Source organism: Silene latifolia, chromosome Y (assembly GCF_048544455.1).
Source record: "Silene latifolia isolate original U9 population chromosome Y, ASM4854445v1, whole genome shotgun sequence".
Lineage (NCBI taxonomy): Eukaryota > Viridiplantae > Streptophyta > Magnoliopsida > Caryophyllales > Caryophyllaceae > Silene > Silene latifolia.
Window position 1 is genome coordinate 323599244 of NC_133538.1, and position 10664 is coordinate 323609907.

Sequence of the window (10664 nt, forward strand, 5' to 3'; positions counted from 1 at the left end):
AACCCAAACGAGTTTGGGTTCCTTTTTTACAACAACTTTCTTGACCTCTTCCTTCTTAATCCAAACTTCTTTCGCCACTTTAGTATTTCTTTCTAAGTTAAAAACTCTCTTTTTACAACCATTGAATTCATGACCTGTTTTACCACAGTAGTTACAAATGATGTATTCGGGAATTCCAGCATACTTCTTCTTCGAAAATCAGTTTTGCTTGGGTCCTTGTTTCTGATGCAACAGTTCGTGTTACTGTTGCATTGGAAACCAAGTCTAGCATTCTTTGCACGTTTTTCATATTCTTGTGACTGTTTTAGAAGAAACTCCGAGACATTCTGAATTCCTTCCCATTTTAAATAAAACATCTTGGTCTCATCTAGCTCATTAATTAATGTTTCAATTTTTGCAAGATGATCAAGATTTAGTTGTCCTACTTTGTCAAAAGTATGTTTAGCATGACTTGCTTCATCATTAAGCAATAAGGTAATTTGTTCAAGTTGTTTGTTATCATTTTGACATGAGGTGAGTTCAGATTGTAGAGAGTCATGTTCTTTAGTTAGTGAAGACACAAGTTTTGTGAGAGTCTCGACTTCCTTATTAAATTTGGATGTCACAGTGGGAGTCACTGTGACATGGGTCTGATCAGCCTTTTTAGCTAAAAACACATTTTGTTTTCTAAGGGTTCTGATTTCCTTTTCAGGACTCAATAAGGAGCTAGGTTGATCAACTTCATTTAGACACTCTTTCAAATTGACATTTTCTTCAGCTATATCCTCGATTTCAGTTTGCATAGCTCCTAATTTATTACTTTGGACACGACACTTGTCAACAAATTTGTCTAAAAGACGACACACTTTGTCCTTAGAGAAAGATCGAACCTTTTCCTTGAGCTCATTTACCTCATTTTCTGAATCTGAATCCAAATCTACTGAGTGAGCCATAAGACAATTGATATTTTATTTCTTTGACGATTTGGAAGCATCCTTAGAAGAGCTTGACGAGATACATAATTTGGCGTCTAATTCTTCATCAAGGACGTCGTCCTCTTCGGAATTAGGCATGCCCCAAATAGCTGACATTACTTTGTTTTTCTAGTCACGTTTAGCAAAGTCACATTTTTCCTTAGATTTTATGTCGTTTCATTTTGGGCATTCTTTAATTTGATGACCTTTGTCACTACATTTGAAACAACCAATAATGGAACTCGATTTTCTCTTAGGGAAGCGACGCTTGCTAGTATGTTGATATACCTTTGTGAGTTTTAACCATTTATCATGCCAACAATGTTTTTGGTGAACATTGCAAACTCGTCCTCATCATCCTCGCGAGTCCTTTCCCTTCAGAGTTTTCACCCGAGCGCTTCAAGAGAGCCAACTCATGAGCCATGAGTGAACCAATAAGTTCATTAAGGGAAAGCAAAGCAGGGTCTTTAGCTTCCTCAATAGCCGTAACCTTTGGTTGCCACTTTTCAGTTAAGCTACGAAGCATTTTACGGACTAAATCCTCGGATTCAAAATTTCTTCCTAGGCTCTTGAGGTCACTAACAATACTAGAAAAATGTGAAGACGGACTATTGATTGACTCATGTATTCCCATATTGAACATCTCATATTGTTGTATGAGAACATCAATACGGTACTTTTTGACTGGTGACGTTCCTTCATAAACAAGGCTTAAGGTGTCCCAAATTTCTTTAGCCGTGGTACAACCGGAGATCCGGTTAATCTGGTAATACCCCGTAATTTAGTGAAGTTTATATAACTAATTTAAGAAATTCGAATAAATAAGTAAAGGCGTTTATATTTAATAATTGAAAATAAGACGGGATAAATATAATAATAAAATAAAGAAAGACGGAATTGGAGTTGGGCCGTGTGATATAGGGCTTGGGTCGGCCATGTATGTTGCGTAAATTAATAGACTAATTGTCGGGATCGAATAATTACTACTAATAATAATATAATAATATATTTTATATTTCCTAATTGGCTCCTTATAACCTTAGCCTACCAATATAAATAGATGAAACCTCAAACAATGGTCCTTATTATTCATCAAATCTGAAAAATAAATTATAAAGAGAGAAAGGGAGAATAAGAAGGGGAATAACAAGGAATTTATCGTCTTTTATCGTCTCAAGGTAATATTCTCAGACCGTCTCAGGTATACATGTTTGCTTTGTTATAACTTGTAAACTAGACCACCATATATAAGGCCGTAAGTACCGTTGTGACCGTAGATGACCAGGGATCACCGTTGACCTGATTTGACCACCGTTGACCGACGGTAGAGGGTGGTTTCAGGCGAGCATCGAGGGGTGATTGTATTGCGGGTTTTGTGTCATTTTAAACCCTTATTCAGGACGTGACTCATCTGGGTTTAGTAGGGATGGGTCAGGGTGGTTGGTTCGACCGTGTTGGTGGATGTTGGGGTGGTAAAGGTGGTGGTTTGTGGCGGTGATGGCCAGAATTACGCAAGAACAGGGGAGGGGCTATCGTGGGTTGTTGGTGTCGGTTCTGGGTGGTAATGGGTTATTGTGTGGGGTCGTGACTGGTGGTGGGACCATCGTGGGTCAAGGGATACCACGGTGGTGGCCACTGGTGGTTGTAGATAGTAGTTAAACGTGGGGTTGTATGTGACGGGTTTTCGGTATTAGTTGAGTCATGATAGTGTTAGGGCGTGAGATTTTGAAGTGATTGTGGCGGTTGGGCCGGTGGTTGGAGGTCGTCGGGGGTCTTGGTGCTGCAGGCTAGTGGTGGTTGATGGGGTGGTGCCTCTAGGTAGCTTTTAGGGCGTATATGGTGGCTGCAAAAGGGTGTGTATATGTGCTATATACGGGATTGTATACACGGGTGTTTGGGGTTGTGCATGGGTACGTGGGTTGATTAATAGGTTGGGTTGACTTATTTGTTTAATGACGGGTTATGGCGGGTTTGTTTTACTCGGGAAATAATTAATGTAATTAAAATATAATTGAATAATTAATATAATTAAATTAAAATTGAGTGAAATAATGAATAAATATAATTTATTAATTATTAAATAAGAGTAATGTAATTAATAAGTATATATTCATAATTATTATTTATGGTTAGGTGACGGTATTGTTGAACGGCTTATTTTGAGTTCTATTGTATTAGATTACGTGATTGGAGTGATTGCTTTCGAGGTAGGATAAATCCTACTCAACTCTTGCTCGATAATATTTGGTTTATTGGATGGCTTATATTAAAATGAATGGATCATATGAGAATTGTGTTGGTTGATATCATTGAAATTGTTGGAAGGGAGAATTACATTCTATATGTTGGTTATATTGTGGTGGAGTATTGTTGTAATATTAACAGATTTATTCTGGCAGATATTACTTAAAGTAATGTGGAGTGGTTGAACAGATTTATTCTGGCAGACGATATTTATCGTGTTTACTCGAGGCAGGCCCCAGATTGCTCTACAGGCCATCTGGTGGATATTACTCAACTATATGTTGAGGCAGACATTACCTTTTGGTAATGTAGTGTGTGTTTACTCACCTTCGGGTTGAGGCTGCCCCGGCCAGGGATTGGCGGGATGATTAGTGTAACGAGTAGAACTTGGCTTAAGTGTGCTAAGTAAAAGGAAGAAGCACGTTGTCAGGGGGGTTGTGCACTGTAAAAACGAAATTGGATTGTTATCGTATGTTTTTGTTGTTAGTATTTATTCCTACTCAACCTCGCGGTTGACTGTGTATTCGTGAACACTTGCGGTGAACCGTTTTATGGGGAGCAGATTTGACAGGTACTAAAGATTAGCTGACTTGGGAGCATTGGGATGAGAGCTTGTCTAGGACCATAGTTGAAGTCTAGATGACATAGAATAATTATATCACTTTATTTATTTCCACTGCGAGTTGTAATTATTTTATATTAAGTTTTAGTTGGTTAAGTTGTAATAAACATGTAATCGTTAAAGTTTTAATTAAAGTGCTTTGGTTTGTTGTACTTTGTTATTCACTACCTCGGGAAACCGAGATGGTAACAGTCCTATTATTTGGAAATGTCTAGCTAAAGACTCCTGAATAAATGGGGGTGTTACAAATCTCTTGTCTACCAATGCCATATTAAAGAATGGACAGGGCTTTAGAGTTCTTTTCGACCTTTCTATCATCAGCCTCAACATATTTATCCTCACTTTTTAGGTTACTAGTGTCATCGGCATTAATCACCTCGATTTTGAGGGGAGCCTTTTGAATGATCAACAAACATTCATAGTCCACACTTTTGACATAGTGCTCCATGCGGTGTTTCCACCAAGCATAGTTTTCTCCCTTGAAAATGGGATACTTAGTGTGTTTTGAATCGTCCATAACTATAAGATCAACTCTTTGGATTTAACCAATATCAAGAGCACGAAGCTCTGATACCAATTGGAGAATTAAGAACGATTAACACCTAAGATGGGGAGGGGGGGTGAATTAGGTGTACTTTTAAAAATTTTGTCTTTAACTTGGTTATTTGATAACACAAGTAAGAACTATTCAGCACAAGACTTGAGAAACTTAATCGATTTTAAGTTCACAAGAAATATCACTGGTCTATGTCACAGTGTAATTGATTGTGGCATAGAGCAGAAGGCAAGATTAAGACAAAATGAGAAGGAGTAAATGAATCGTAAAAGTAAATAGACAAACAAGACGATATTAAAAAATTGGTTCACCCTCTAATCCGAGGCCTACGCCCAACCGTTATTTTATTGCTTGTTTAGAAATTTACTCAAACTACTAAACCCCTTACAATGAAAATAACTCGCCAACCAACTCGATTGCAACTCAAACTTAAAGCTACTCCGCTTCAAGAGTTCATGAGTTCTATCTCACAAGTTTAGAGATTCAGAATCTCAATGGTTCACTTAAGAACATGGAGATTACAATTAAGACTTAAACACGAGAATCATGGAACAAACTCATTATGTCACAGTGTAGCGAATTGTTACTTGGAGATTTTATGACTATTTCGAAAACAGTTGAAGACTTTAAGACTTAAAATGTTTTTGCAAATACTTGAAGAAAGACAACGCTTTTGACTCAGAAATGATTTGCAAAGTACTCAATAAATGCTCTTCAAAGTCTTGGTAATAAATGAAAAATGAGATGGCTATTTATAGAAGAAGAGGTGTGTGAAGGAAGGATCCTAAAAGCACTTCTTCACTCTATTATCCAAGAGTAATAAGATTTATTATCATTAAAGAAATGCTTATAGAGAACAATCAGTTTGCAAGGCTCAAGAAATATTCATTTTCAATGCATGGGGTGTTCTCTATAATTTCTCATGGGAACTCTCATTTTTGCTAAAAGTAGAAAAAGGAAAAGACCAATTTTTGGAATTAAAATAAACTTGTAAGAACAAGATTGGTATCTTTTGAATCAACTAGAAAGCATATTCTTTTTGTGCTTCAGATTTATAAAATGGTATCTTTTGAAAACAAGTAGTCTTATGTAAGTTTAAGCTTTGTATTATTTCCATAATTTATTTCCTTTGAAAATTTCTCCATACGTTGTAACGGAAACCACAGTGTGTTGCACTGTTGCATGGTTTTGCTATCACTTGACAAATTGAGAATGTTACACTTAACTCGCTTACAACATTTGACTTTGGCTTAGGGCTCTTCTTCATATTGATCATTCTTTCACCATCTAGAGGAGTAATTGTAAACTTCAAATGTTATTAACAATAACTAAGAACTAAACCATTAAATGACAAAAAAACTTGGCATCATCAATCCAAGTGTGGTCTAACAATTACCCTTTCTAAGTCCTCTATCATGCTATTCTCGAGATATTGGTTTATTTAGAAAGTATTGACTTATAAATTGTGAATCCTGCACTACAGACTTGCGACCATATGATTTAACTTCATGACACTAGGACTTCATTTTGTTAATCCTAGTTTGTGACTGTGTTGTGTGTTTAGGACCTTACTGGTTTCACAAAATAAGGTCTTACGCTTGAAACAAATTCACAAAATTAAGTCCTAAAAATTAAACACATTCACAAAATTTAAACACATTCACAAAATGGAATAAGAACACTAATTTCTCTTTTGTTCATATAGAAAGACAGGCTTATCAAGCTTCTTGAACCAAAGTTCCCAGCAGTGACACGTATTACTGGCATGATGCCCGAAATGTTTATCCCTAAATCAATTCGGAATTGTGATGAAATTGATAATGGCCTCTATTTATTGTATATATTGGATCATTTTAAAGGGAACAAAAGTGATTGTCTAATAATTATAAATATTGTAAGATTGCTTTTTCAACATCTAATTTTTATTTATACATTGATAAACAATTTTTATACATTTGCAACGCTTTAGTAGTCTCGGTTTTCCACTTATAGGAAACTCAGCTCAAGCGTTATGCATTGAGAGTATGCCATCACATTATTACATGCAATGAGAACCTACTAAGATAAAAGGTCCAAAAAGCTGCAGAATAATGGAGTCTTGTACCTCAGTAACAACCTTCTTCTTTTCAATCAAGTTTTTTTCTTGCGAAACACCTACATTCCTTAATGCTTTAGGGTTTAGTCAATTACAACTGATGAATCATATTTTCGAATTATGACAGTGTCTATCGGCTACTACCTTACAGCGAGAAGGAATTGGTATATTTTGTTTGGGAACGCAAAGCAAAGAAATTCCTACAGTAAACATTTTTTTTATTTTGTATTTTTTTTCTTATTTATTGTGATAGATATATCTACTAATTTCATTTTATCAATATTTAAGTGACCCTATGGTGTCCACGGAGGGGATGGAAGTCACAAGAGCGGGTTTACAGACCCTTAGACCGTATGGCCTTGTTATGGATCAAGTAAGTAGCCTACTTATCATTTTCCTTTTCCTGCTTAGGTTTCATTCGTAACAAATATTATTTTTAGGTGATTGATATGTTTGGAATTAAGTCCACACTCGGTCGAACAGATGTGCTCTACTTGCCAACGACAGTAATGGTCAGCTTCAAATCCTTTCGATGTTCATATTCAAGCATTTGCTTTCTTAAAATTTCTCTGGTTTATAAAATTGGACAAATTGTCTTTTGTCACATGCAGAAAGTTTCTCTGGAGAAAAAGCATATATTTGGAATAACTACATAAAGAGCACTTACATTCCTGTTGATGGTAGCCATATCCGGATGGTCAGATCCCTCTTCGGCTATTCATTTGATCCTCTAACAAAGTCGTGCTTTACTTAGACTTGTTAGTGTGTGTATTGTTCATTGGTTTGGCTTGTCCATTTACTATCTCAGGTTTTTATCCCTATGAGCAAAGACCACCATTGGTGGGCATGTGTGTGCGATTTAAAACAGAAAACAAATTTCATCCTCGACTCGAGCACGGATTTATGTGTGGATCCTGACAACGACGTGGCCTCAGAGATTGTATGATTTTTTCCCCAACACATTGTAAAGCATATGTCTTTAGTGTTGTAAAAGTATTAACCCAAAACTGTTGATCTTTTATTGCCTTTTTCTTTTCAGCTGTACAATATTGCAGGTGTTCTGGCTGGTATGCCGTCATATGAATCCTTGCATTTTTTGCACTTGTCCATAATTTCCAATGTCTCAGTTCCTCAACAAAAAAAATTGGCAAGTTCGTTACTAATGTCTTTTGTTTCAGGAAATTAAAAATTGTTTACTTTACAGTTGAACACGATACATTCACAATGAAATATTGTTCCATGTAATTATGATTGTGGAGCTCACTTGCTGAAGTTTTTGAGTGCATTGGACGATGAGAGTTCATGGACCAACCCTGAATATTTTGAGGTAAGAACACCAAGCCTTATTCTGATGCATGAAGTTTTGGCCATCAAAACTGAATTTGAAACTATGCATTAATTTGAATTCTACTAAATAGTAGTCATGATTTATTACCTTTGCAGAAGTTGCCACAATTTCGAAAGTCTTTAATGTTGCAAATTATTAAATGGGATAAAAATACTAGAAAGGTACACCTCTGTTTCATAAAAAACATGAAAAGTCCATTTTTCATAACCTGGGTGAATACTTTTATAAATAAGTCTATATTGTTACTTGTTTTTGGTGGTATAGGAGTTTCATTAATAAGACGATTTTCCGTGTTGGTGGGATGATGTAAAGTCATTTTGCAAGCAAACGATACTTCTGAGATGGATATTGAGGTGTTCAACAGCCGAGTCCGTTTAACCGCCTAGTTATGGACATACTTTTCTGTCTCTTGAATCAGCAGGCTTTTTCTGAGATGAATAGAAATGGTGAAATTCGGCCACCTGACCTTGTTTGTTTGTAATGGAACCATGAATTGATTAGTCTTGTATACGTCTCTTCTTACACTGATGTCGTATAATGCTCTTTGAAGAGTTGTGTATATATATGAGTAGCCGGGAATGTAATGCTCACAATCTTACACTAATCTCGTTTAAAACAAAATCTTGGTTGTTTTGTTTTTAGATGAATACCCTTGACCAACATTGTTTCATATATGAAGTAATGGTCTTAGTTTTGCAAGAGTTATTGCATTGTTCGTTTATTTCACAATATTGCCTTCCACTTTCACAAAAATAAGCTATACAATTCACAATATCCTACAAGATAAGCTATAAGAAATTAAAAACTACGAAACGATTTCAACCATTCAGGTCTATGTTTCACAATTTCAACTTCATCACAAAATAAGTTTCAGGATTCACAAAATAAGTAAAAGAAATATCCTAAGTGAAGATCAATTATTCATGACCAAGTTTCACAATTTCATGTTCGAGATTCACAAAATAAGTTCCTGGATTCACAAAATAAGTTCCAGGATTCACATAAGTGAAGATCAACTATTCATGACCAAGTTTCACAATTTCATGTTCCAGTTTTACAAAATAAGCACTATGATTCACAACATCAGAAAAAGAAACTTCAAAAATCAAAATATCAACCATTCATGTCCAAGTCACAAAATCACCCTCAAGGTTCACACAATAAAATCTAGGAATCACAAAATCACCAAGTAAAAGAATACTCCTTTGCTAAACAAAACCAAATGACCAACAAAAAAATCAAACGTCTAACCAAATTCTCAAGTTCAAAACCAAAATAACTCGGACATATAAGAAAATAAAACGTAGTTAAAACTTTTCTTCTTCATTCGTCATCTCTATTCTCGATGCTTAAGAATACTCTTTTACATCATTCTTCATTCTCGACTTCTTCCTCTTCTTCCTCTTCTTCCGATGTGTCTCCCTATGTGAAGAGTTAAACCTTGAATTAGATTCCTTTTTAAAAAAAAAAAAAAAAAAATTAGTAGACGAATATTAAAAGGACATAATTAATTTGACACGTAATTAAAAATATTACAAGGGCATAATTAAAAATATTAGTTGTGTTCTCAAGTAATAATAAAATTAAAAGAGAAGAGTAGAATAATACATACTTGATTTTTAGGAGCATGCTCTGCAAAATTATTTGGACAATTTCTTTTATCATGGTGTGACATGCGTTTACACTTATCACACAACCTTTTAGGTTTTTTCGCCTTCATGATTGCCTTATTTTTGCTGCAAACCAACCTTTTACCACTACCTTTGTTCTTAGAGATTTTAGGCGGTAATATCTTGACTTCTTTTGGAGCCTTGAAGTTGAGAAGGACCTCCAATTCTTGTTCTTTGGTCAAAGGCTTTGGGTTTGGCTCCAACTTCTCTTGGAAATCTTTAATTAACTTGGAAAACTCTCTCAAATCCGAATCTTCTTTTCTTTTGAAACCAACAGTTGCGTAAATCTCAGACCACACCCGAGACATTTCAAATTTACTATTACTAGTAGTATCGTAGTTTTGCAGAAGATTTCCATTCAAATCATAAACCGGGTTTCTGAGTGCATTCATACTCCACCTACGCAAAATGTATTTCTCAGGTATTTCCTTAAACTATTCCAAGAAAATCCAAATGATGTGGTTGCATAAAATACCTTTCCTTTCAAACAGTTTACATGTGCGACTGATATCCATTGTTCTCCTATTGTACTCAATTGCATATCTCTTTCTCTTGTTTACATCCTCAACAATTGAAACTTCAAAGTTAGTTACTGGATCTGGTGGGGTGTATTCACAAACACTACACGCATTTACCAAAAACTTAACCTCCTCTTGGAACTCGAAGAACACTTCATGTGTATAGACCTTCACTGCATGGGCCTCCCAGTTTGACCCGAATAGGGTTTCAGGCATTAAATTGTCACTCTGTGCTTCAAGAAGCTTTAGATTGTGCCTTTGTTGGTCCATGACACTCTCAAATCTCATCCAAAATTCTACGAGAGTCCCATATTTATTTTCAAATCTCTTGAAGAAGCTATTGGTACTCTTTGATCTTTGTGTGGATTTTAAAATGTTGCCCATCGGCACATTCCTGAAATAAGCGTGTATCCACTTGTCTCGTTCGGCAAATTGTCAGTCAACCATTTATTTCCTTCTAACTAGAACTCATGAATAACCTAATTATCTTCAAATTCCTCAGGCTCCATGTCGTCGTTCCAGACAACATTGTTCAGATGGCTTAAGAAATCAGTGTCTTTGCAAATTGTGCTCCCAACTTTGTCTGTTACTTTCTTCATAATGTGCCACATGCAAAAGTGATGTCTTCCTTTTTTGAACACGGCTGCAAGTCACAAAA

General features: G+C 35.6%; 1 protein-coding gene across 1 annotated transcript; it reads right to left on the bottom strand.

The window, feature by feature from the left end:
- Window positions 1-9167: 9167 nt before the first annotated feature.
- On the bottom strand, window positions 9168-10276 carry LOC141631310 (uncharacterized). Its single transcript, XM_074443999.1, has 3 exons — window positions 9978-10276; window positions 9431-9887; window positions 9168-9272 (listed from the first exon to the last, which is right to left on the bottom strand). Exons 1-3 carry the CDS (start codon window positions 10274-10276, stop codon window positions 9168-9170), a joined length of 861 nt encoding a protein of 286 aa, XP_074300100.1.
- Window positions 10277-10664: the final 388 nt, after the last annotated feature.

What these genes read in the sequence shown, in the direction of transcription:
- LOC141631310 (XM_074443999.1), bottom strand. Translation starts at nt 10,276, where the DNA reads ATGGACCAACAAAGGCACAATCTAAAGCTTCTTGAAGCACAGAGTGAC. An exon ending in ATCAGTCGCACATGTAAACT is followed by an intron (nt 9,888 to 9,977) that starts GTTTGAAAGGAA and finishes CATTTTGCGTAG; the next exon opens with GTGGAGTATGAATGCACTCA. An exon ending in AGCATGCTCCTAAAAATCAA is followed by an intron (nt 9,273 to 9,430) that starts GTATGTATTATT and finishes TTTTTTAAAAAG; the next exon opens with GAATCTAATTCAAGGTTTAA.